The sequence below is a fragment of the Anabrus simplex genome, chromosome 1, assembly GCF_040414725.1.
Source record: "Anabrus simplex isolate iqAnaSimp1 chromosome 1, ASM4041472v1, whole genome shotgun sequence".
Classification (NCBI taxonomy): Eukaryota; Metazoa; Arthropoda; class Insecta; order Orthoptera; family Tettigoniidae; genus Anabrus; species Anabrus simplex.
The window spans coordinates 453,570,147-453,596,422 of record NC_090265.1 but is presented as its reverse complement, the minus strand read 5'-3'; the positions used below and the strand labels follow the sequence as shown (position 1 = coordinate 453,596,422).

The window sequence follows — 26,276 nt, the reverse complement described above, 5'->3', positions numbered from 1 at the left end:
TACAATAAACCCTAGCATTTTTTCAGTGAAGAGCAACTTTCAGCAGTCCATTATGGTTTTGGCACCCATCTCTGCACTTTTTACCTCTGGTGGATGAATATCAATGTTCCATTGATTCTGCAGCCTTTTTCCTTGTTATAATATCCCTATATGCAGTGGACTAGGATTTAAATTAAAATCACAGTCTTCTTCATCCACTGTAACTTTACTTGCACTATTGTGATTGATTTCTTGTGGAGCTTCAATATCGGAGTACTCCATCGTAAGACTCGTATCTACATGAGATAAATTATCATTTGAATCTGGCATGGTGACCTCATCATCTGCCACCTATGTCCATCACTCTCGTGAACATTCATATTCTTGACCAATAAACCAACTAATTATTCAGTTTCATCCAAGAGCAGAGCTTGCTAACAATGTAATATGGTCCATCATTTGAGAGATACAGTACTGAATGTGGCAGTCTGCAGGTGATTGGTTCATACTTGGTCCCCAATAATGCATGTTTATTGCTTCGTAACACTGTAAAGCGAAGATAAGTGAAGTTATCAGACAAAATATAAAAAATGACACAGAGACAAGCTTATATACTGACTAGTATGGAAATTAAGGATCGTTAAGTTTCCACATATCTGAACACTAATAACTAACCAACATACATGATGCAGAAACATTGAGTACTGGAAGAAAAACACTTTGAAAAGAGATGTAAAAGGAAAATCTAGCAGAAATCAGTAGCATTTTAAGCATCATCAGAAAATAATATTACATCACCTTTTACTGCAAGCATTATATCATTGCTGAGGGACTACACATCAGCTCTCCTATTTCAAGCATGTTTGCTGAAATAATATCTGTTCCTCCTTTACCACCACCACCACTACCACCGTCACTACAGTGGTTTCCCAACAATTAAACTATTCTCTCAACACTGCTTCTCTCTTTGGTTATACGAGAAATGTGCATAGAAAAGGGGCATGATGTACACCTTCCTACTAATAGTTCACTTTTAGTACCATTTTGCAGCCATATGCATGACAAATCGACTCTTATTAGATGAGACAGAAGACCAATAAGAACACCTGCCTCATCATTCCAGCTCAGTCTTACAGTTGGCAATGGCACAGCAAAATCATTCAGATATATCTCAAACAACCTTCCATCCTCTAGAGTCCAGAGTTCATAATTTTGGAGTAAAACATGAAAGCTGCAATATCTGCACTATTTAGGAACTCAAAATGACATTTTCACGAAGAAAACAAAAGAAACTCTGCAGGTTTGTTTACTCGGGAGGGTATACATCACATTTGATACATCGGGTCTCTACCACAACAAACTACACAAAAGAAAATACATTTTGTTTAAAATGTAATTCACTGTAAAACCACTAATACGTAAGTTTTCATGTTACAAATTGAGTTTCAATATTCATTTCCCATTTTTATCATTTTTAGTAGAATTTACAAATATTCATGAATTTGCAAATCTGTTGCCGGCACTAAGCTTCATCATCCTACATCAACCTTCACTGGAAATGTAAACTGCAGAAACAGTTCATATCTTTGGTGAAGCATAAAAAACTTCACGTTCCATGCATCAAACAAATGTGAGCTTTGAACCACCAGGTGCTCTGCATCTTGACGTGCAGCTCTGTTGGGTGGTAAGTCATTTTGGGTGAATGCAAAACATACTTCAACCACTTTGGCACCAGTGAGAACAGTTGTGTTGGCATTCATTTTACGCCCTTTGGTGCAGCTTTCTCTTTATCTCTTTCTTCCTCAAACTCTTCAACTTGCTACCTTTCCTTCATACTGTGTAATATCAAGTGCTCAGCAATGTCGAGTTTGAATTGGAAATACGTTTTGATATCTTTCCTGTTCCACTTGTTTTCCAGAGCTGTTTGACGGTGCTTGATCCAAGCCGCAGCTATAACAAAATAAAGAAGTGGTGGAATGTTCTTATTGTTCACTTATGGTTCTGTTCCTCATGGCATACTTGTTGATGATTCAGTCTAGAAGATCCATATCTCCCAAAAAATGTTGTATCATATTGTTTCAACAAAATATGTACGGTACATTTCTTAAATCACCCATATTTTCTTCAGTGCTTGACAATGCATTACGGCATTCCAAATGGGGTAACTTGGAACACAACCAGCCACACTCATATGCATATGTATTTTCCTGAATTAAATCAAACCCACAGATCACCCCTACAACAACACATCGGTACTGAAGTTTAACTGCTGCACTATACAATAAAATATGCGTATTATATTTTAAGCCAGTTAAAATGTGGGTCGAGCAGGTCTGAAGATCATGAAGTACTATAAAAATCTCTTTCTAACATCTACAGGATGTGGTGTTTTACCCATCGAAAACTGTAGAAGGTAGTCCAAGAAAGACGGCCAGTACATTCAAGTTCCATGTCCATACATTGTAGAATCTCTTTGTCGCTGGAAGAATATATGTGCAAACACAATATTACTTACATTTTCTTGTCACGAGGGAAACTGAAGAAATACCATGCATTCTTCTCTACTTCATAGTTACTGCAGCCAAACACAGCACATACCTTTCCCCTCATGTTAAGAGGAGATATCAAGGAATGACACATGCTACTATTTAATTATGTCAACTCAATGAAAATGCATAAATAACACCAAAAACTTCACACATAAATACACGTGCTCTTATGACAGAATCAGAAGTTCACAGGTCAGTCCGCTAGAGAGGGCTCTAATAGCTGTCCCTCGATATCTCGCTGAGTGTTGCGTATTGTCTCTACTGTATTTGATATTACTGTTGGATATTTGCAGACACTTCTCATTTTTATGTTGCCACCATTGGTTCACTTCAGTGGAAGCTGAGGCATTATCTTTGTCAACAACAGCATCATCTGCAGGAAGTGTTGGTATTTGAATATCTGCTTCACTGTCATCATTATCGAACTCCAAATTGGAATTGCTAGGGTCCCATGCATCTAACAATTCAGATATTTCATGCAGTTTCAATACTGAAAACAAAAATCAATACATTCCTAACATTAATGGTAAACATAACCTCAGATAATAACGTAATATATTAAATACAGAAGTCACAATATGTTAAAAATACTACATACAAGTATTCAAAGGTTTTTAGGTTAAACAAATGCAGAACCAATCTCGGGAAGGAAATGTACTTCTCAGCATACAATATTGTGTTTACTGACTAGAAAGAAGCGATAGGGTTCCAATGTATTATGCGTGATACAGATAAAATGCATGTAAGTTTTGCAACCTTAAAGTGAGTTATCTGACAGAGATGTGATATTTATGTTATCTACAGGCATCACATTACATAATTATCAAAGTTAGATGTAAAAGTAAGATTATTACTACTATTTACCTTCTTTCTTGTGACTCATCTTGATTTAGCTCCAACATGCTTTGCTAATAACACGTGCTGACACCTAGCGCTGCTGCTGGTATGACAAAACAATTGATACTGGTACACGACCGTAAGATGATACAATAGGTCACGTAGCAACACGAGGTCTCGCTTTCGTGAAAAAAAATGACCAAACAATATTTAATACAAGGGGATGCTAGTGGCTATAGAACCAGTACATTTCATGTTGTTAATTATATTCAACGATAAAAATAACTGCCTAAGGTATATGAAATTGGGAAAATGAAAATTGCAACACAATGAAAGATTGAGTCATCTGTGTTGATTTCAGAGATGTGGAATGTTGCCAGCTAGGTTTGTAAACAATACTGGTTTCAGGCCAATCAGATTGCCCACACGGCACTCACCACCTTGCTAGTTATAGACAATCCACCTCACTGTTCCAATCCACTGCTCTAATTTTGGGTCTTCAATTGGGGGTCCTTTTGAGCTTGAAGTTAAACCCACCATATTTGCTTCAGATACACTTTTTGAACAGGAAAAATTTATTTTAATTTTGGAACTTCCTTTAGAATTTCTTGAATTTGTATTTATTTTTATTTTCCCACTTTTTGTTTTTAATGCACCTCTTACGCTATGTGCTCCGTCACACTAATACCTTACTGAAAGAAGAGAAACCAATTACTTTACTACAAAATAAAGCAAAACGGTAACTACTCTACTAGACATACTAGACATCCTATTTCTGTTTACCATGTCCTCAAATATCTGGATGCTGTAAGTTGATTGGTTGGCTAAAAGCAAATTTCCGTGAAAGACCACTGAACTACTGTGTAACAAGTTATGTGTGAATGGTCTTATAGCTATAGAATTTCTTGATTTTGACAGTATAAACATTGTCATATTTTGAACAACTGCTTTTGTGGATTTCTATGCATTCTGACTCTTGAAACGATGTCTGAAGCATCATTGCCCATGCACTCTCACAGGTCTTTGGAAACCCTGTTGTTCTCATGTCCGTTCTTCAACGCAGTTTACTGCAATGGAACGATAGTCCACACTACTAGTGATCTTGTGCTACTTGTGCTTGCTTAAAGGTGCTTTTAGGTAATCAGACGACTGATAGCCTACAGTTATAAAACCCATGTAAGCTGGTACCTGCTTATAAAGTCACAGACAACAGGCAAGGTGCTGCCTCAATGACTGCTTTGCAACCATGAGTCCTTCAAACTTACGTGTTGTTTGGGGAATCTGTGGTCCTGGTGCACAAATCAAAGGACTGTTGGTAAAGTGCCACCTACAAAGCGCTCTTGTAAGGATTATTGACAGGGATTCATGTTATACCATTTCAGAACATTATAATGAAAAGTGCTGATGCCAGTTCTATGGATTTCTATGCATATTAATTCTTGAAACAATGTCTGAAACATCGTCGTCCAGTGAAATTCTTGCCTGCTGTGCTTCAAGGCATGCCACAAAAATCCACCAGCCCACCATGAGATGGTTGGAAGGGTGAATATCTTTCCATCCACCATGAACATCCTCAGGCTGCAATGCATTCATAAGGTTCATCATGTGCACCACCTCTTGTTCATCATATTGCCAAACATAGGACCAGCTGCAGAAAACTGTATGAAATTCATCTAGCAGAGTTATAATGCAAGCTTATGGTCACAATGGATGAAGTGTAAATTTGCTTGACTCATTTGGTCATTTACTTACCTCAACACTGATGCAAAGGGGCGAAGCAACTTCATTTGCCATTGTCAGGACACATTCCCAAGGGGCTTCATGGTTATCAGTAGATTCAGCTGCGCAGGGAACTCGGCAATTTGCAAGGTGGAAAGAAAGCCAATATGAATGCTGCTTACTTTCAAGCATTCATTATGACCCCGTCTACCAGACGGACATACTTAGTTTGTTTGGAGACAACACTCCACAGGTGCAAATTCACATGCATTAGGAAGTCACACCAACACACCAGTATATCCCTCTGCTTTTATCAGAAGATTGAGCAGGAAACAGGGGTCCATTTCAGGACATTCTAGTGAAAACCCCTGATGCCAGTTTTGTGGATTTCTATGCATTCTGACTCTTGAACTGATGTCTGAAGCATCATTGCCCATGCACTCTCACAGGTCTTTGGAAACTCTGTTGTTCTCATGCCCGTTCTTCAACGCAGTTTACTGCAGTGGAACGATAGTCCACACTGCTAGTGATCTAACCGAATATAACCAGTGGTGGCAGTATGCTATTTCATATGGTAAGAATACATCTTTTAATATCAGTAGGATCAGGGCTTTTTTATTTTTTTCCTGGAAAAAGAGGTGTCGAACTCACAGGAGGGAAATTAAGGAAGAAGACATGGAATTTACCAAACATTTAAGAAAGCATGCCATTTTCATCGAAACCTACTTACGCTGAATTCAAAACAATTTCCAAATTTTTGACATGTCATCATCCTCCTCAGTTCGTTTTCTGGTCTTGCTTTTTGTATCCATGGCTGAATGACGACCTTGTAACAATCAAGTTTTGACATACTTCATTGGATCAAATACCATCAAAGGAGGTCCAACAATTTTTGTAAATACAGTAGCAATGAGGTAATGGTTTTTCACTGACAAAGATGATCTTTCTGGAGTTACAATCAAGAAAATCCCCTTTCACACTCACTTGAAGATATAGCTATTGTGTTGAGTGTCTTCCAAACCCGAGAAAGTTCCCTGGGCATTTCTTCTCTGAATTTCAGATGATCTCTGAAGGCTTGAATAGCTTCTCTTTCATTCAGTTGGAATCTTCTTGCCAGTGTGCCTATTTCTGCTTTTCCATACAGAATATATTGAGTTTGCTGGCCAATTCTTAGAATCCAGAACTCTCAGATCTAGTAAGTTCAGTGTCTTCTCTGGAAAGTAATCTTTTCTGTAGAGAAATTTTAAGTTGTTCATAGAAAGCATTCGGAGAGATTGGTGGATCATAAATTCTGTTTTTCTTATGCAATGGAACACCCTTAAACTGTAGATTTGCAGCTGCCTCAAGAGCTTTCTGATAGTAAGGCCCTGGGACAAACCTCCTCTTCTCACAAATATCAACAAGACACTCAGTCTTCCTGTGGGCTTTGTAAAGATCAGTATTTCTCTCCTGAAAATCTAAGCTTAGTTCAGATAGTTCTTGCAAAGCATCGCAAATTAATCCCAGATCCAAAATAAATTCCACAGGTGTTATTTTCCTATGAAGATCTTCATAAGTGCATTTTTCCTTTCTGTCACAACCATCTTCTGAGTTACCTCTTTCAAAATGAAGTACCAGTGCTTCAAAATCCTGCCAAACAGCCAAAACAGTTCTATAGCTGGATGCAACCCACCTTGTGGACAGAATTCTTCCAATTTTTAAAATCTGCACCTCCAGTGTAGCTGCACATGACTGGAGCTGCCTTGTGTCCTTTGGAGAGGCCTGATACATAACATATAATTTGTCCATAAAACTCTTAAATCTATTGATGCCAGAAATCTCTTTCACAACATCGTGTACTGATAATTCCAGTCTATGGCTAGCACAGTGCTACAAAACAATGGCAGGAAATCTGTCTTTGAAAAGTTTTGAAACTCCTCCACATACTCCAAACATTAATGTGGCACCATCACACGTCAGTGAAACTAAATTTTCCTTTAGAAAATCTTCTGTGAACCCTAGTGCTCCTATAGAAGACATCAAGCTTTTGTAAATTCCATTTGCTGTTATGTCATCTAACTCAATTAAATCAATTAAAAGGTTAACCGGTTCTACCATTTTTATTTCTTCAATGTAGGTACGAACATATACTATCAGAACAGACTTTTGACTTAGAGTAGTTAATTCATCAAGAATAAGAGAGAACTTGCTCTTTGAATCAAGTACATTTTTTATCAATCTTGTTCTCATTTCGCTGCCTATGTGGTTTACTTTATTTAAACAGGCATTACTTGAATGCAAAATTCTCGCCATATCAATCCCGTTCAATTCTTGTAAAACACTTTCAGTTTCAAAATTGTAGAAAGACTGGTTCTTTCTTGCCACCTTATAAGCAGTACAAAATACTTTACAAGTAATTTCCTTTTCTCTTTCTAATGATTTTAGACGTACTGTCTCAAGTTTTTCTTTTTTTTTCCCTTCTTCAGTTATTTTATTAGGACTTTTATGTCCAGCACTTTCTTTGTGGTCAAAAATCTTTTTCCTGAGAGATGTTAGCTTCTGTTTAGGATTTTCTCCATAAGACACAATTTCACAGTTTATCCACTCTTTTGATAGTCACATACCCACATTCTTCTGTACACCTAAACTTCCAACATTTTTGCACACTGAGCAACCTAAATTGCCGCCATGAAAATGCAACCAATCGTATTTCTTTACAAAACCATTCTTTTGTTCTACAGTCCAACAACTAGGCCACAGACTTTGAAATTCACTTTGAACTTTACAGACCGTTATGGAACTCGTCGACACATCTGTTGCTTCAAGTTCCACACTTGAGTTTGATGATACTCCACCTAGATGGACTAACGAACTGCTTGGGCAAGTTTTGCGTTTGGTGGTAGGCACACAAAAATATTCTGAAATTATTTTCATTCTCACCTCGTGGTCAACAGATTTAGGTTATGTCTATTGCCACTACTACTACGGCTGAGAATGAAACAAACACAGGCAATTATCTACATCAATGAACAACAGTACTCTATATTGAGGGCAATCCAGATGAAACGTAACTGGAACTGGGACCAATATACAGAACAGCTACAAAGTGAGCAAAGAAAGAACAAGAATGAACACTGTATATCCATGCTGCCCGCAAACTGGAAGAATGTTTTCGATTTCGATTGATTTCAGTTCTTGAAATAACAAGGCGATATGCGATATTTCCTTTTCAGTTAAGGTCATTTAGCACGGGAACAGTAAAAATAATACTTTTAAAATTCCTTAACCTGAAAAAAAATCATATTTGAAGTCCAAATAATTTTTAGAGATTTGTATCCACGAAGAGGTTCCGGAACACCTTTCTGGTGCGTTCCACCAGAAAAAAGCCCTGAGTAGGATACCGGTATATCATGAACAATTTTCTGTAGTTCCTGAATGAATCATTTTCAGTCTATGATTAAATTCTTTATACTGTTCTGATATCAATTTTCAAGGGGAATATAATACTTTCCATTGACTTAACACATAGCAAGAGAAAACTTATCTGCTAAAGTAAATCATAGAATTGTGTGAATCTAATTTAAATCAATTGAGTGAGAACTTACAGTTTTTAAAACTGGACAGATTCAAACAGGCACAAGGGTAAGATGCCTTAATGTTTTTGTACTACATAGTGTTTTTTCTAATGTTTCAGGATTGTCCGCAGTGCCACGAGACCCTGGAACCTGGTACAGTTGGTGTCGTGGCCCCCAAATTTGGAACTAGTACGATGTGGCACCCTGCTTGCTTCGTCTGCAGCACGTGTCAAGAATTGTTAGTGGACCTCACGTACTGTGTTCATGATGATCTACTTTATTGCGAGCGACATTATGCAGAGCAACTGAAGCCTCGATGTGCAGCCTGTGATGAGGTGAGTAGATATTTGATACTGCTTAGAATAATTTAGATCATTACTGTACAAGTTTTGCTTTTATTATGAATAGCTCATGACAACCAAACACAGAATACAGGCAGTAAAACAAACTGCATAAGTGAAACATAGAGAAGAGCAACTTATGTAGGTGAGTAGGGCCTAGATTAAAACTATACAAAAAATTAAATACCATCTTCATCAGGCTCTTGACTGACAAAGTCATAATGTCAAAACATTTATTTTATTTTTTCTTCTGATCTATGCATGTGATTTGCATGTTCATGCACTGGCAGTATGTCTTGTAACTTTCGAGCATTGACACGATACACATGTTTCAGCCCTGAGTTTTACATCTTGTGAAAGTGATGGCCATACATTGCATTGGTGAACTAGCTTTATCCCTGTGTTAGGCATATTATGTAAGGCGTCAAATGCTATTTTGAAAAACTGACTGGGAAGGAATGGTCAAAGCTGACGTGTAGAAACATCAGCAGTAAGTTCATCGTCTGATGGTAGGCTGACGACCTTGAACTGAAGTGATGTGGTCTTAGATTACTGCAGGTGTTGAAGTTCCTAGCTGGAAGCCTGTGCTTTTGGTACTTCATTGAAGGACAGTAAGGAAGGCTCAAATATGGAGGTTATACAAGAGCAAAAATCATCAGGAATATTCTCCTTACCAGGAATGTATCTTATACATTAAACTGTCTGATGAAATCCAATTGTCACATTTGCCTAGACGATGCCTTATCTGAATGTTTCGGAAAGGCAAATGTAAGAGGTTTGTAGTCTGTGTAAAGAGTAAAGGTTCTCCCTTCAGTCAGGTGGCAGAAATACTTTATTGCAGAGTATGCAGCCAGTAACTCCTGGTAGTATATGCTGTATCACTTCTGAGTTTCACTCAAGAGTTTTTGAATACAAACGGAGGTGATCCAAGGAGGTTCGTTTGGCAAAATTTGAAGTGTCAACCATTAATGCAATGACAGGTCACATTCAGGGTGTGCCAAGAGTGTGGCATTTGTAACTTGCTATTTCAGGTTGTTTAAATATTCATTGGCTTTTTGTGCCTATTGAACTTCTCGGTAATCATCTCTTCTCACATCGTTGCACAGGGCAAACAATGGGTGCTTGGATGACAGTAGCATTAAGTAATGAACGGCTGATAGAAACTCACTAGTCCAAGGAATTTTTGCAGGTCTGAAACATTTCTGGGTTGAGGATATGACAGGATTGACTCAGCATGATCAGGAATATGTCATGTGATATTTTAAGAAGGTAATTTCAGTGGCACAAAAAATGTACTGCTGATGTAGGCACTTTTTAAAATTGTCTTTAGGTGACGTTCATGTTCCTGTTCATTCGCAGAAGCTTCTAGAATATCATCAGGGTAGCAGTACATGAAATATAAGTCTTGAAGTATGGAGTCAATGAAAATGAAATAAAATGAAAATGACTGGACGGTGTTTCAAAGTCTGAATGGAAGTTCAAGAAATTTGAAGAGGCCAAATGGTGTGATGACAGCAGTCCTCAGCAATCGGAGTGTGGTGGCTCTTATTAGATCAAATTTTCAGAACACAGTTTTGTTTGATAAATTGACTATTGAAATCTTGTTAGTGTGGGATAGGGTATCAATCTGGAACAGTAACCGCATTGAAGCTCTGTAATTAACGCATGGTCGACAAGAACCATCTTTCTTTCTTTGGAACTAGGTGGAGGAGGCTTGACCACAGGCTTTTGGAGTATCTGCAGGTGCCCAAATCTATCATCCTTTGAAACTCAATTTTCTTTTGAGAGAACTTGTCAGGTGGGAGCCTTCTGGGTTTTGCTGTGACTGGAAGGCCTACACTAGAAATCGTGTGGTAAAACGGTGCGGATTGTCACGGAGTAAGTTTGGTCGGATACTCTTGCAGTATAGATGAATACTTATCATAGGGGTGAAGCAAATGAACACTCTGTGAAGTTGAGCACTTCATAGTTATTGCAGTGGTTGAAACGCTGGTGCTACTATCAATGAGTTGCTTGTGCTTGGTATCTACAAACGATCTGAAATTGTTATGGAAATTAGCTCCAAGAATTGGTTTTAGAAATTTGGTATGATGAAAGGCCAGAAAAATTGACATCTAGAGCCTGAATCAATATTAAAAAGATGTTCACCAAAAGTCTGAATTGGTGTACAATTTGCAGCATAAAGGACCTTTTTGTGAGTTCTTACCCATGATGAATAAACAGGATAAATTCACTTGGCCCTCTACACTATATGCTGCCTTTAGCAAGGGGCCTGTACATTTCTCGAATCACATGAAGTAGAAGTCGAAGTGCTACATGAACATAGTGCAAAACATTTAATTGCCTTTGCATGGAATGTGTAATGATACCAACATTGCTTGCCATTACATTGAAATCACTGGTGGTACGGTGAATGAGATCTTTGTTGTGTTGAAAATACTCCATCGATTGACAATGTTAGTTGCTCTATTTGAGCTTCAAGGTGAATTATTCGGTCAAGATGAGATGGTGATTTGCCACTTGGACTGGGTTGGAATACTCTAAAATTAAGTCTGCAAAAATAGCAAGATTGTTCAATGTATCATTGCAAGAGGCCAGTATAGATCAAAAATTAAATGGTAATCTCTGCATATATATGGTGTGTGAAAAATCATCCCTAACTGGAGTACCGGTGAGAGCACTCATATCTCTCAGAAGTTGGCTTGGCTTCTTATCACCCATTTCAAGCTCTGTTTCAAATTTGGTGACTTCACGGCCCTCAGATTCCTCAAACTGTGTGATTACATGGGCATTGAGGTCAGTGAATCGCATGGTGGATAGAGATTTGCTTAAAAAGGTACTTAGCTGGTGCGTAACTTAGTTTTCTAGTGATCATATTTCAGTATACAATTAAATTTGGTAAGTTTAGTCAATTTAGTAAGTTCTGCTATTATACCGGACGTGGTGAACTGTGCTTCAATCTGAACGAGCCAGATTTCAATGCCAGTTGGGAGGAATTTTGAAGGCCATACATGAGTTTGCTGTTCATTGTTTGTATACACACCAGACGCTTGTCCCGAGTGGCTTGCTGGCGTATTGCTATTCTGTACGATGGAAATATATTATTGTTTCACATTGTACATGCACAGAATATGTACTTTAATATAAAAGATCACATCACTGGCTCACTAATGTTACAAAAATCAATAACAACATTTATAGATGTAACCAGGTGCATCAGCAAACTTTATTTCTTTTATAGAAAATGGACTAGGAAGTTATATTTATAAAAGACACCACTAATGGTATTTTTATTTTATTCTTTGAAGTGATGTATGCCATAAATTATATTCTTTATTCCTTGGAATGACATGCTGCTGCCACAGTTCCATGAACATTAGATTAATGATCTGTACTGGAGAGCTAGTAATCATATAGTACAATAATTGAGCTCCTGGACAGAAGTACTCCTATATCAGTTTCCTACTAACTATACTTGCAAACAGATTTGAGAGCACTCCTGTGGGGAAATTGATGTTCACTTCTTAAGATGAGTATGTTTTGGAAGGTTGTATTAAAGAAGGAGTGATGGGAAATCAGGAAAAGTTACTGAAGGTAACTGAAACTGACAGTGGCATATACTGAGGGCTACCAAGGCTATCAGTGAAGCCCAAACCTGGAAATCTAAAGCACTTTATATTGTAAGCATCTGACACATTGTTCCATTTGCAAACCTTGAAAGCAATGAGAAAACACGTCGCACGTATTGCTGAGAACAAGGCTTCGGAGACTGATATTGCAGCCCAGACTCTTGTCCCTTCTCATCGACTCGCCTCACGCGGCTTGCTGCTGTCTGCCTACAGGTGCGGGGACCGGTGGAGGATAGCTGTGCTAGGCTTCGGTCCGTCAGATCGCCACTGCTAACTATCGCCATGCGTTACTCATCGTATATACTTCCTCACCTCATCCTTCTGTCTTAAATATATAGATAACGGAGTGCTGGTATTTCACTTCCGTTTACTTCTACATCCTTGTAGGAAGACACTGCAGGGCTGCTGTTATAGGAGTAATATAGTTTTCTTTTTATTGGTAGATCTGCTAAAATGAAACTCAATCTTTCAGGTTTAGTGTTCTCTTTTGTTGGTTGGAATCGAACCCGTGATCATGGGTCGGACACCACCATTGATCTTACGAGGAAGATAATTAACCATTGAACGATGGGTATGACCGCTGTAAAATTCAACATTGTTATTTAACGATTATGTTAATAATAATAATAATAATAATAATAATAATAATAATAATAATAATAATAATAATAATAATAATAATAATAATAATAATAATAATAATAATAATAATAATAATGGTGGTGCATGGCATCTACATAGGCTTGGTGGTGACCGTATAAGGATAAAATGAATGGCGAAGACGTCATAAACACCCAGTTCCCAAGCCAGGGGAATTAACAGTATGAGGGGGTTGATTCTGAAAATTGAACCGGGGCCGTCGGACCAAAGGCAAGCATTCTATCCATTTAGCCTCAAAGCTGGACTTCAATTTGCTAAACCTTAGGCTACCAACTCGATTGATCAGGTGTTGAGTATTGGCGGTGTCAGAGGCCAGGGCAGTAGCTTGTGAAGCAGCCTTGACAACACAGCGGGCAGCTCCGTTGGCTGTTGGATGCAGCTCAAAATGCTTAAGGCTTGATGTTCCCTAAACCAACTGTCGAAAAGGGGTAGCCTAAGTCTAGTGGTAGCCCACATATTGCTATCAGCATACGCCACTGGAAACTGAAGAGGAAAACTTTCAGAGTTAAAGCCAGAAAAAATCAATAAAATACAAATGGAAAAATATGATAAATAATGGGATAGAAAACATTCAAAATATTTCATGTACCCAAAATGCACCTAACTACGCATCATTCAGCTATAGGATATACAGTCCTCTGGACTACCTCTTCTTCTTATTGTGCACATGACATTGTCAAGAATTAAAAAACATATTGCACAAAAATGTAAGCTTTTGCAAAACAAACCCTTCAAAGCAAGCACCTTACCAAGATGCAAGTGTCGTGAATTTCATAATCTCTTCTTCTGAGCTGTGAACATGCATTCTTTCAGCATGTTTTTGAACTTGGGAACTGGGAAGTAATCAGCTGGAGAGAGATTAGGAGAACATGGATACTGTGGAACAACAGGTATGTTGTACTTGGTGATGTATTTATTCATTTGGTGCACTGAGTCGTTATCATGCCATATATTCTTTGCCACAAACGAGGCCTTTATCGTTGCACAACATCGCAGCATTGATAGCGGAATGGCATAAAGTGATAACATGCAGCCCTATTGACAGATTGATCTTTGGGAATGAAATTATTATGTATGGTAACACTCTTAAAACATTGAAATGCACTGTCAGGATAACCTTTCTTTCAGATATGTCTTCATAATGAGCTAGGTGATCATCATTCTGCTGACATGTACGTACTGCAGGTCTTAGAGAGAACATGCGAGTTGACCATCCAGTTAGGGTCGCACAGCTGTGAACTTGCATTCAAGAGATAGGGGGATCAAACCCTACTGTTGGCAGCCCTGAAGATGGTTTGCCATGGTTTTCCATTTTCTCACTAGGCAGATGCTGGGGCTGTACGTTAATTAAGGCTATGGCTGTTTCCTTCGCACTCGGAGCCCATTCCTGTCCTTTCATCGCCATAAGAACTATCTTTGTTGCTGCAACATAAAGCAAATTGCATGTATACATGGTCATAGAGGAAAACATGTCTCATTGCCTGTAATTGCTCTGTTAATCAGATTTTTATCCTTGTTCATTTTATCATTTAGATTGCCTGTAACCAAAACTCATTCCTATCATTCCATTGCCAGCATGAATACATAGATGACTTATATTCAGTTTTTAGGATTACGTTATGGAAATATATCAGGGCATGTACTGATGATCTTTAGTCTCACCTATTTTCTGCAGCAACTCTGGCATCTGACTGTCATAGATCTGCTGGGATGTGCATCATCTTCCATGGAATAGTCTTCTCCAAATTGTTGTCTTGCTCTTAACATTCCATAAGATTGTGGCTTCATCTCAATATACTTTCTGTACCTAAGTGTATGTCTATAAAAGTCTTGCTGAGTTTTACACAAAATGTGATATTCAGCTGCTGGTCTTAAATGTGCCATCATATCATTTAAACAGCAGACTCTGTTGTCTGAACAATGCAACAGAGAATCCCTGGATTGGTACCTACACTTATCATTGTTCACCTCACTCATTATAACACATTAATAATTTTTTTCATGAATGCAATAGCCAAGTGGCACAGTCACTAATTTTTTGCTAATGCAGCCATGATTCAAATCCTGTCCAATGCATGTGGGATTTTTGGAGGAGCTGTTAGCCATTTCTGGAGATTACTACAAAAATGTTTTGAACAGTGGAAGCACCGGTGGGACAAATATATTTGTAATGGAGAGTATTTTGAAGGGGATAAGGTTGTTTTGTAAAAAAAAAATTAAAAATATATAGCTTTTAAGAAACAATTCCAGTTTTTTTGGCACCCCCTCGTAAATAGTCAAGTTACATGAATAGATTTGAAAAAATGTTACATAGTAATGAAACTAGGACTCTTTTTTTTTATATCATTGTTGTGCCTCAAAATACTGCTGTGTGACAGTGTTGTTGGAGCACTCAGAATAGAAATTTGTTGATTTAGTTCACACAATACTGAACCTTCGATGCAGAACATTTCTGGTCAGAGTTGTAAGCTGAAATATGTCATAAAGTATTTTTTCTAGGTGCAACAATGATGTACTGCATTAATGTTCTTGAAGCAGATTGAATTGTTTACTCTCCATGCAGTTTAAGAAGTTCCTGATTAATGTGCATCTTACTATTTAAAATTATCTGAAAAAGCAGAATTCCTCTCTGTATTGTATGATGATAAACAAAATATGTATATATTACATCATCTCATGAATTCTATCAATTCTGTACTTTTCAGTCAAATGTTTGATGTATCTTTCAGTGAAGTGATTTAGAACAGGTAAGTTTTTTTTTTACTGTCAAGCATACATCATTAGGGTCTAATATTTTATCTAAGTTTTTAAAACAGTAGTGGCAACTTTATGATCAAGATCAGCAGAATACCCATAGACACTTGCACCAGAAGTTGCACTAAACACCCCTGCATTTGGGAAACTGAGATGGGCTGGTCCTCACCGTCGGCTGTCCTGAGAATGGTTTCCCATGGCTTTCCATTCTCCTGCACTATGGCGAATGCCAGGACAGTTCCTCTCACCATCTCCGCACATCTTCTCCGATAGAAATCTCCTGGCCAGAGAGACGGCTTCACACGATCTGGGAGACCCGCCTTCTCCCTTCAGGGGGGAATGAAAACATTTAGTAGTATCACTCTTCAGTCGACATGAATTTACTGGTCATGATGCGTAATGATCTAACCAGGCATGATTAAATCTTCTCCGCAAATGGCTGACATCAGTTTCAAAATCGTAATACCTTGGTGGAACCCAGAGATTATTTTCTTATTTACCATTGTTAGCTAGAGAGTTCCTCCAACCCAGGTCGTTTTTGTGGTAGTAGTCATTGTCTTCAATCTCAGGATCGACTAAACAAGAGTAGAAATTTGTTAAGATGTTGATGGAAAGGATTTGAGCCCTGAGGCAGTTTTGACTACACGTTCTAGATAATATTTGCCTGGTGTCAGCTTTAGATGAATTTGGCATTGTAGTTTCATCGATGTTATTGTCACTTCCTCTGCTGCTATCTCGACTCTTCATTCTCTTGAGAGTTGTAGTAACTGAAAAACAGAGTAATTACATTTAAAATAATGTGACATGAGAGAGCTTAACTAAGGCAGTGCCCCACTTCTGCCCCAGCAAATCCTCTTTAAAAAGTGACATGGAAAATTCTCAATTTCAGGTAAAAAATTGTTGGTTACGTCACATATACCCCATACCCAATGTATATCTGAGTATGTATGTGTCCAACACTTGTCCCTCTTTTTACTGGGTCGGGTATGAAGTGGAATCTTTGTAGCCCTTTCTGACGTCAACCTCATCAGAGGAATTTATGAGCTGAAATTAATGACGTTATATGTGATAGTAGCGACGGCACGTAGCCTACGTCTATCACACAGTACCAAGGGGTCTGCTCAAGGCTCAACATATCCATCTGACGGACGAATCTCCATCAGCAGTGGTATATGCTCTTACACCAAACGAACACTGCGGAGAGATTCGGAATTGAATCGAGGCTTTTAGCTCGGCAGGAGTCTCGCTCCTCGAGGGAGCCAAAATAGTGATTAAATAATGAAAAATGAAGGCACAAGGCGTAGTGTCAGGAAGTCTTCTCATAGTAGGGGAAAGTCCCAAGCTGTACAATGTGAAGATAAGATGTTGCATCTTGCAGCAGCAGTCAGCGAGTATTCATAGTGAGAGAAATGGAGCCAGAGGTAAGACCATCGCGTGTAGTGAAGCACAAAAGAGGAAAACCGCTCAGAAGTGACCATAGGCAGTGCATTGTGAATATGTTCAATAAACTAAGTGAACAGAACCTAGGTTTAGTAGTTTATTCAGAAGTTGAGATCTTCGCACTGTTGTCGTATGCGATGCGCAGCCCTGTACGTCCGAACACGAGACGTTGACGGGGTGGAGGTCGGTACTACACGTTCAGCGAATCACAACTCTTTCTTTGACGGAAGAGTGGACATACCATGTTTACATCAGGATTAAACTCTCGTGAAAAGACATATAGCGAAGGGCGGTGTGTACAAAGGGCAGAGACGTAATCAACGCCAGCTTACGACTCACGCTTACTGGGAATTCCTCGTTCATGAGGAACAATTGCAAGCCCCAATCCTTAGCACGCCATCTAGTGATTATAAATTGTATACCACTACCTCTCGTACCCTGCTGACCAACATTCTGATGGTGAAACCGGGACTGGAATCGGGTAACCAGGGTGTCAGACTTGGCTACCAGGTGTAGAAGTATACTGGCCGACAATGTGATGTTAAGCGAACCAGCTGAGTGAATCTAGCCATAGCATGTGTTAAGTTAAGACTGTCTGCTACGGGTCAACAACTCATTCATAATCAATGCGTGCAAATAGTAATTAAAGTTTACAGCTGGGGCTGTACCTTAATTAAGGCCACGGCCGCTTCCTTCCCACTCCTAGTCCTTTCCTATCCCATCGTCGCCATAAGACCTATCTGTATCGGTGCAACGTAAAGCAAATAAAAAATAAACTTTACAGTATGTAGACGTCGCTTATTATGATCGTGTACCAATTGGCTACTGCCTTCACTTTTACAATGATTAGTATTTATGTTTCGTTTTCTTAAACATTTTGTTCCTTTTAATCCTAATAAAAATATATATTTCAGGCGAGTAAATAAAAATGTATATATGTTTATTAGAAAAGTCTTAATATAATATTTTATTTCTTACTAGCAGAACGCACCCGTCGTTGCTTGCGATGTTACATCTCAGCAGTTACCGTGCGTGGTTTCAAGCCAACGGTCGGCAATGTCATTTTAGTGTTTGGAATCATTTCATTACCTCCGTGGGCACCAAACACCAATAAATAAAATCAGCCGATTGTGGATCTTGACATTCATGATGTATAGTCGTAATTTACCACAGTGGGCATGCCATTTAATAGCACGAAGGCCGTCTTGAGACGCCTGAATGAGGCAGGGTCACAATCTCGGCGAGCGGCTAGGAAACAAAAGGTCAGTGATAAGCAGAGGGATGTATCGCCTTGCGTTTGTCAAGGAGAACGTGCTACGTGATTGGTCTTAAGTCACATTCTCAGAACTCAGACGGAGCACCTTTTCCTCTGCGAACGACGGGCAGGTACGCGTGTTTCGTCCTTTCGGCATCCGACACAACCAGCACACGTGGCCGAGCATCGGTGCTCTGGCCGTGCATCTGTTGCGTGTTGGGGTTGGCTTAGTTCTCGCGGGATACGAATGTTGCACAGAATCGAGCGAGAGAATATTATGGTCCCTTCCGTACGTCGGGTACTTCATTGCGCCGTGTTACAGAAATTCAGCAGACCTGTCTCCGATCCACACGTCCCAATTAGTTTAGGAATGGTTCTCAATTAAAGGTCAAGTCGAGCTTATCGAATGGCGTCTTTGTGGGGCAGACATGAATTCCATAGAGAACGAGCGGGCCGAGACGAAAGCAGTAATTGTGGAGACCTGTCCCGATCCTACGCAAAATACGAACGACGCTCTCTGGGGTGTCGACGTGGGAGATGACAATGCGTATACCTCTGCCTTAGGCCCGGTTTCACAGTTTGAGTTTAAGCCGAAGCTTTAGTAAGCCACGCACGCCGCTTAAGCAAGGTTTACTCTTTGGCTTAAACACTACGAGTTTCACAGTAGGGGGACCATGTGCAGCTTTACTAAGCTGAACATCTCCGAAGTTGGTAATGCTTGCGCATGCGCAATGTTTCACTTCTCCTCTTTGTTTACATCCGTAGCCTATGATTGATTGACTTGTAGGTTATACATCGTTTATCAGCCAAGATAATTTAGAAAAATGAACGGAAAATGTGATTGCAATAATAGTAACAAAAATAAAGTTTAAAAAAGATCACTCGCCCGTCCTGCTGACACGTATTACCACTACAGTCTAAAATGGCCATAACTTCTGAACCATACATGCAAATAATGTCCTGAAAAGGTTATTGCAATCCTTATAAAATACTGGAGGAGGTCAAACAATTTATTTCGATGAGGAATTCGAGGATAATATCGAAATATTTATTTAATGTTAAGGAGTTATATTTTTTAACCGCTGAGTATATCATAAAATCGCTTCTAGAGGGCAAACGGTTGGAAATAGGTATATACCATCGCGGACTTTTTTGTAGAGGTTTCTGTGCTCTACAATTCATACACTTAACACTTGGGGTCTATCGGTGATGGTTCACGCAGCGTAAGCCAAAAAAGCAAGTGACTGACCGACATTTTTCTCTCTTTTACTGTATATCGGAACACGGAAACTGTATTATTTCACGAGCCTCGAAATATATTCAGAAATATAAGTTATTTAATGTTAATGTTATTGGTTTTACGTCCCACTAACTATGAATTTGAGCACCTTCACCACATGATCGAACCTGCCTAGTTGGGCTATAAGAAGGCCAGCGCTCTACCATCTGAACTGAATCCTTAGCTTAAACCTCAGTTTCATACAGCTTAAGCCAGTCACAGATAAGCTCGGCTTACCACTTGCACTCCCCACTGTGAAACTCGTCCAGAGTTTAAGCTCCCGCTTAAGCCCGATCCAAGGCTTAAGCGTATACTGTGAAACCGGGCCTTAGTCGATTCCATGGCCACCCGCCTGGAAGAGGTCGTGCACAAAGGCGATGCGTGGTCTTGCTGAGAGGACCACCCAACGACCATTTTCAGTGCCAAAATTGAGCCCACTCAATAAAACAAAGGAAGTTATGTGATTCACCATATAAGTCAGTGTAGGAATAAAAGTAAACATAAAATTAGTTTGCCCTAACGAGGCTCGAATTGTTGACACCAGAGGCGAGCGGCAGAACTCACGATTTAACAAGCACGGCTACCGCCTTGTCTGACAGAACTTGCACGTTTGGAGGTATTTCACAAAACTCTAACACGATCGCCGAACAAAATATAGTGCATACATTACGACTAATGTGCCCACTGCACGGACATATATCTCAGTCTATGTCCTGTGGCCGTATAAGGACAACATAATAGAGCGTAACTCGGCAAGGCGTCCGGCCCCGCGGTGTAGGGGGCAACGGGTCCGCCTGTCACCCGGCGGCCTCGGATTCGATTCCCGGCTGAGTCAGGGGTTTTTAATTGTAAATGATTAATATCCCTGACCTAGGGACTGGGTGTTTGTGTCGTCTGTAACGTTCCTTTCCTCACATTCGACACTCTACAGTTCCTCTATTCCACTTACACTCGGGTTCATATCACATGGTGCAAGTAGGGGCAAAAGATCTCTATAGGTCGACGCCCTGGACAAATAGCATTTAAAAAAATTCGGCAAGGCCACGTTGCATGTCCTTTCCTCGCAACCGTATGTGTTGCGGGCAACCATACCTTTCAGGGGATGCTTACTTTCCGTGTCGGCCAGTGTTCCTGAGGCTGTTGTTCACGATGCACGAAGACCCACATATAAATCAACAAGAAGCTTTGGTGAATTGAAAATCGAAATTTTGAATTTTGTGATTCGAGATCATAGTGTAATGGCCCTAATTCGGCAAACACTGCTTGCGCTGATTTGTTTTGAAGAAGAGTAACAACTACGCAAAAGTACTAGGAAGGCTGAGTAGTGTGCAGCTCACCATAGCGACTAATTACGACAGTAAACATCTAATTTGTTGTGTATCAGCCTTTTGCCAACCCTCTTACAGGAAGCTATTCAGAGCTGTGACGTTGATCACTGTCAAGAACCAGGTGCATTATTCCAATTGTTTAAGACGTGCATATCAACGATTACAGGAAAATAGGGGCCTTCGAAATGCACTTCGTACTGCCAAGTTGTTCGTGTGCCATGAAAGAAGTGGAACAGCTTCTACTTGAAATATTTTAACACTGAGATCATTAGTTCAGGCTAATGTGAATAGCCTCATACATGCTACATCTTGCAATACAGCCTACAGGGAGTAAGTGATTTAAAATTCAATTATGCACATTTCAATGGCATCTTTATGTTTAAATTTTGCAGATCAGATTGGCACTCACGCTCTCGTCTACACGAGAATAAACATTTACATTTTAAACAATGTTAACGAAATGAATTGCATTTAGTGAGCTGGCCTTAGTGTCACTATCGGATAGTTACTAGGTTCGACCCTGGCTGAGGTCGGTGATGTTTGAAGGTGTTCAAATTCAACTCTGTGTTGTTAGCTTCCAGCCCGTTAAAGGACTCCTATGAGACAAACTTCAGCATCCTGGTGTCTCTTAAAATCTGTAGTAATTGGAGGGACCTTAAGTAAGTTAGTAAGTAAGGTTATTATAATCAAAATCGACTTTCAACCTATTAGGTCGTGTTACGTACGTTTTGAAGAGATGTTAAGTACAGAACAAAAATGGCCAACCGGACACCAGTGGGATCAGAACCCACAACCTCCCGATTTCGCGTCGGTTGCTCTACCAATTGAGCTATGGTGGCCTAGGCTATCTTTGTTCTGTTGGAAAGGATCTAAGCTACCGGTCTGACACTACTGCCATCACACTGTAGAGTGCGTTTAAGTCGCCCGTTGAGGGTCAAGTCAATAAATATTGAATTTTTACGACCGCATTGTAATCGAAATCGACTTTCAACGTATTAGGTCGTGTTACGTACATATAGTACGTGTTGAAGAGATGTTAAGGCCACTATAGCACAATTGGTAGAGCAACTGACGCGACATCGGAAGGTTGTGGGTTCGGATCCCACTGGTGTCCGGTTGGCCATTTTTGTTCCGTACTTAACATTTCGTCAACACGTACTATATGTACGTAACACGATCTAATAGATTGAAAGTCGATTTCGATTACAATGCGGTCGTGAAAATTCAATATTCAAGGCTATTATACATTTATTTGACTTCGCTTTATCGAGGGATAGTTCCAGAGGCGGTGTACCAGGAAAGGGATGGGGAACAGTCTCATGCCCTGGGTCGTTGTACGTGGAGCCACTGACGTATTCACTGATCAGTGACGAGGATGAGTATGAGAAATGTACGAAAGTATAATATTCTTGAATCTGCAGTAGAGTACGTAAGTTTTGACCCTCTTCCTCCTAAAATTGCTAGACTCTATCTAAAAGTGTTCTTCATCATGGTATTGAAATGTCGTTCATAAAGGAACAGAATCACAGATAATTTCATACTGATAGACTACTATGATAACTCAGCTGGGAACTAGTAATAAATTCTTCCTTTTATAGCCGTTAGAGGTATCTATCTGTAACCAGGGTGGTTGCGAACCAAACATTCACAGGTGCAGTGCGTTTCAAATATTGATTTGTCTATGAGAAACTTCTGCAGAACAAAGCGGTGGTGGAACAGATTTTCCTCCATGATATCCGGTTTCATTCGTAATAAGCTTGCAGTCTTGTGCGTTTATATTTTGTTTATAACAAAGTGCCTTATCCAGATATGGACGATGGCGATTTATTCGTCGCCCCCGACTTGTGCCATTCTCCCCACTTTCATCTATCCTGTCCGACCACCCTTCGTCAACTCTTGTTCTTTTCCGACCCCGATGGCATTAGAGCAGTCGATGCCTAGGGAGTCTTTCATTTTCACTCCCTTCGTGGCCCTCGTTTTCGTTTGGCCGATACCTTCATTTTTCGAAGTGTCGGATCCCTTCCAGTTTTTCTCCCTGATTAGTGTTATGTAGAGGATGGTTGCCTAGTAGTACTTCCTCTTAAAACGATAATCACCACCACCATCACCACCCTGGCTTGACCAGAGATCGCTGATCAGACATCCTGAGCGGAAGTTTACATGCGGTAGAGTGGCAGGTTCCTTTCCACTCCTCCACGCAAGAGCATGTGGACTATACACCAAGTGATGACCACGTCCAATGTTGCTAACTTCGAAGATCTCACGGGATCCGATGTTTCAGTACGGCTACGCCATTGGCTTATCGTATGTATGAGTGGATTCTAAAACATAGTGAGGTAAATTTTTATTTTAAAATTACCGTATGCATTGGTCTAGATGGTGAGAAGTCAATGGTGATATTGTACTCGTAGGTTTTAGCTACCGTACACTGGTTTCATTTCAAGGAAATCAAGAAGCTTGTAGTTTTACTGGCTGTTTATATCATGATCATAGTCGAGGGACCTTAAGTTTTTCGTGAAATACGAACCATGAGAATGTGACTTTGCATTTAAAAATCCCACGTGCACAGGCCGTCATTCGAAACACGGACGCCTTTGTGAGAAGCCAGCGACAACACGACTATATCATCACGGCCTGGTTTCATTTTAATACGAGACTCTTTAACCTAAGGATTTTAAAATAGTAAATGAATGCAATAAATGACCTGTTTTACTGTTCGTTGAAGGGCTATTTAAATTTGATGACAACAGATGTAGAAGTTCCAAGTGTTGCGTAACACTCGAGGTTCAGCCAAGCGTTACGACACACAAATTTATGTAAGTATAGGAATAGAAAAATACTGAGTTTCGATTACAGGAAAATAGGGGCCTTCGAAATGCAGTTTCGTACTGCCAAGTTGTTCATGTGTCATGAAAGAAGTGGAACAGCTACTACTTGAAATATTTTAACACTGAGATCATTAGTTCAGGCTAATGTGAATAGCCTCATACATGCTACATCTTGCAATACAGCCTACATGGTGTAAGTGATTTACAATTCAATTATGCACATTTCAATGACATCTTTATGTTTAAATTTCGCAGATCAGTTCTCAGCGAAGAGGAACTCGCTAGTGGGATTACAGTGAATTCCCGGTAACACGCGTAAAGCGATTTACAAAACAAACCCAATCTAAGGAGACTAGGCCAATTCCAGTCTGCCTAGTTACATTTCGCTCGCAGCGCCTGCCTGAAGCTGTTTACATACACGGAACGCGCTGTGCTGTTCTCCCGTATGTCCTACCTGTTGTCCAATGTCACCGTTGTTTACGTTATCCCTTTCAGACCTGAAAGAAAACTGGAGGTGTGAATTGTTGTTTGTACGTCAAGAACTGACTAAAATGCTCCTCAATACACATATTAATAGTTTATTTTACAAAATAAAAACTAACATCCGAAAAACAGGACCCACACAATTGTGCGTATCAAAATTCAAAACCTCGTATTACGTACGATGGTGTAGCTTCAAAATTTACGTTCACTAACCAATGTACACACTACATTGAATATATTCCGGTATTCAGTAAAGCTTCTAGATTAATATAAACGCAGTAAATAAATACTTACTTTCGGCACTACTGCTTCCTGCCATCTCGCCGATCAATTGTGCTTTTTAAACTCTTCTTCCTTCGCCCTGGCGGTCAAGCGCATACTAAAATCAATTGAAATACACGCCACGTGTCCTGCACAATGACTGCAGTCCGGTGTAGCGCCGAAAAAACATCAAATACGGTCAGGGATAACTAAAATACGAACCCGCACAATTGTGCGTACTCGGTCTGAAAGGGTTAAAACCGTTCTAGTTTCCAATATCGCAGTGTTCAGCGCTGCAGCTGCTGTACAGGACCTCACAATGTTACTGTATGTTCGGTATCAGTCAACCCGTGCTGTATTTACTGTCGCGTGCACATCCATCTACAGACATCTAAGGAGACTAGGCCAATTCCAGTCTGCCTAGTTACATTTCGCTCGCAGCGCCTGCCTGAAGCTGTACGCTGAACGCTTTTGGGTACACCATAATGAAAATTATTGAAGACTATAATTATTTCCTTTTAAATGATGGCTCAGTCCGCCTCTGTGGTGTAGTGGTTAGCGTGATTAGCTGCCACCCCCGGAGGTCCGGGTTCGATTCCCGGCTCTGCCATGAAAATTTGAAAAGTGGTACGAGGGCTGGAACGGGGTCCACTCAGCCTCGGGAGGTCAATTGAGTAGAGGTGCGTTCGATTCCCACCTCAGCCATCCTCGAAGTGGTTTTCCGTGGTTTCCCACTTCTCCTCCAGGCGAATGCCGGGATGGTACCTAACTTAAGGCCACGGCCGCTTCCTTCCCTCTTCCTTGTCTATCCCTTCCAATCTTCCCATCCCTCCACAAGGCCCCTATTCAGCATAGCAGGTGAGGCCTCCTGGGCGAGGTACTGGTCATACTCCCCAGTTGTATCCCCCGACCAAGAGTCTGAAGCTCCAGGACACTGCCCTTCAGGCGGTAGAGGTGGGATCCCTCGCTGTGTCCGAGGGAAAAGCCGAACCTGGAGGGTAAACAGATGATGATGATGATGATGATGATGATGATGATGATAAATGATGGCTCGCCAACCTTAATACCCACCCTCTAACATAGACCTTGTGCTATAAACCTTACTTTTTATTCAGCATGTATCTCTAATGATTTTCAATGGAAAGTTTTCTACCATATACGTTTGGATCTAATCATGGGCTGAAGTGAAACGACTGATGGCATTGAACAACATCACCCAGCAAGCTGCTCTTAACGTGTATAATAATAAGCCGTATGCAACAATTGCTTCCAGCCCTGCTTGCAACTGGCAACGTAGGGAAGATTTTCCTCCTCTCCCAACTGTAGCCACTCAAATACAAAATGAAAGGGCTGTCACTCCACCTCAGGGAACAGATGTTC

General features: G+C 40.1%; 1 protein-coding gene across 6 annotated transcripts in view; it reads left to right on the top strand.

Moving 5' to 3' along the window:
• Lmpt (Limpet) overlaps nucleotides 1-26,276 on the top strand; it is a 1,284,547-nt gene that overhangs the window by 930,739 nt on the left and 327,532 nt on the right. For all 6 annotated transcript variants that reach the window (XM_067135221.2, XM_067135218.2, XM_067135222.2 and 3 more), the window contains one exon: nucleotides 8,758-8,973. In XM_067135221.2, coding sequence (XP_066991322.1) covers nucleotides 8,758-8,973 — 216 coding nt within the window. The remainder of the gene's footprint in view (nucleotides 1-8,757; nucleotides 8,974-26,276) is intronic.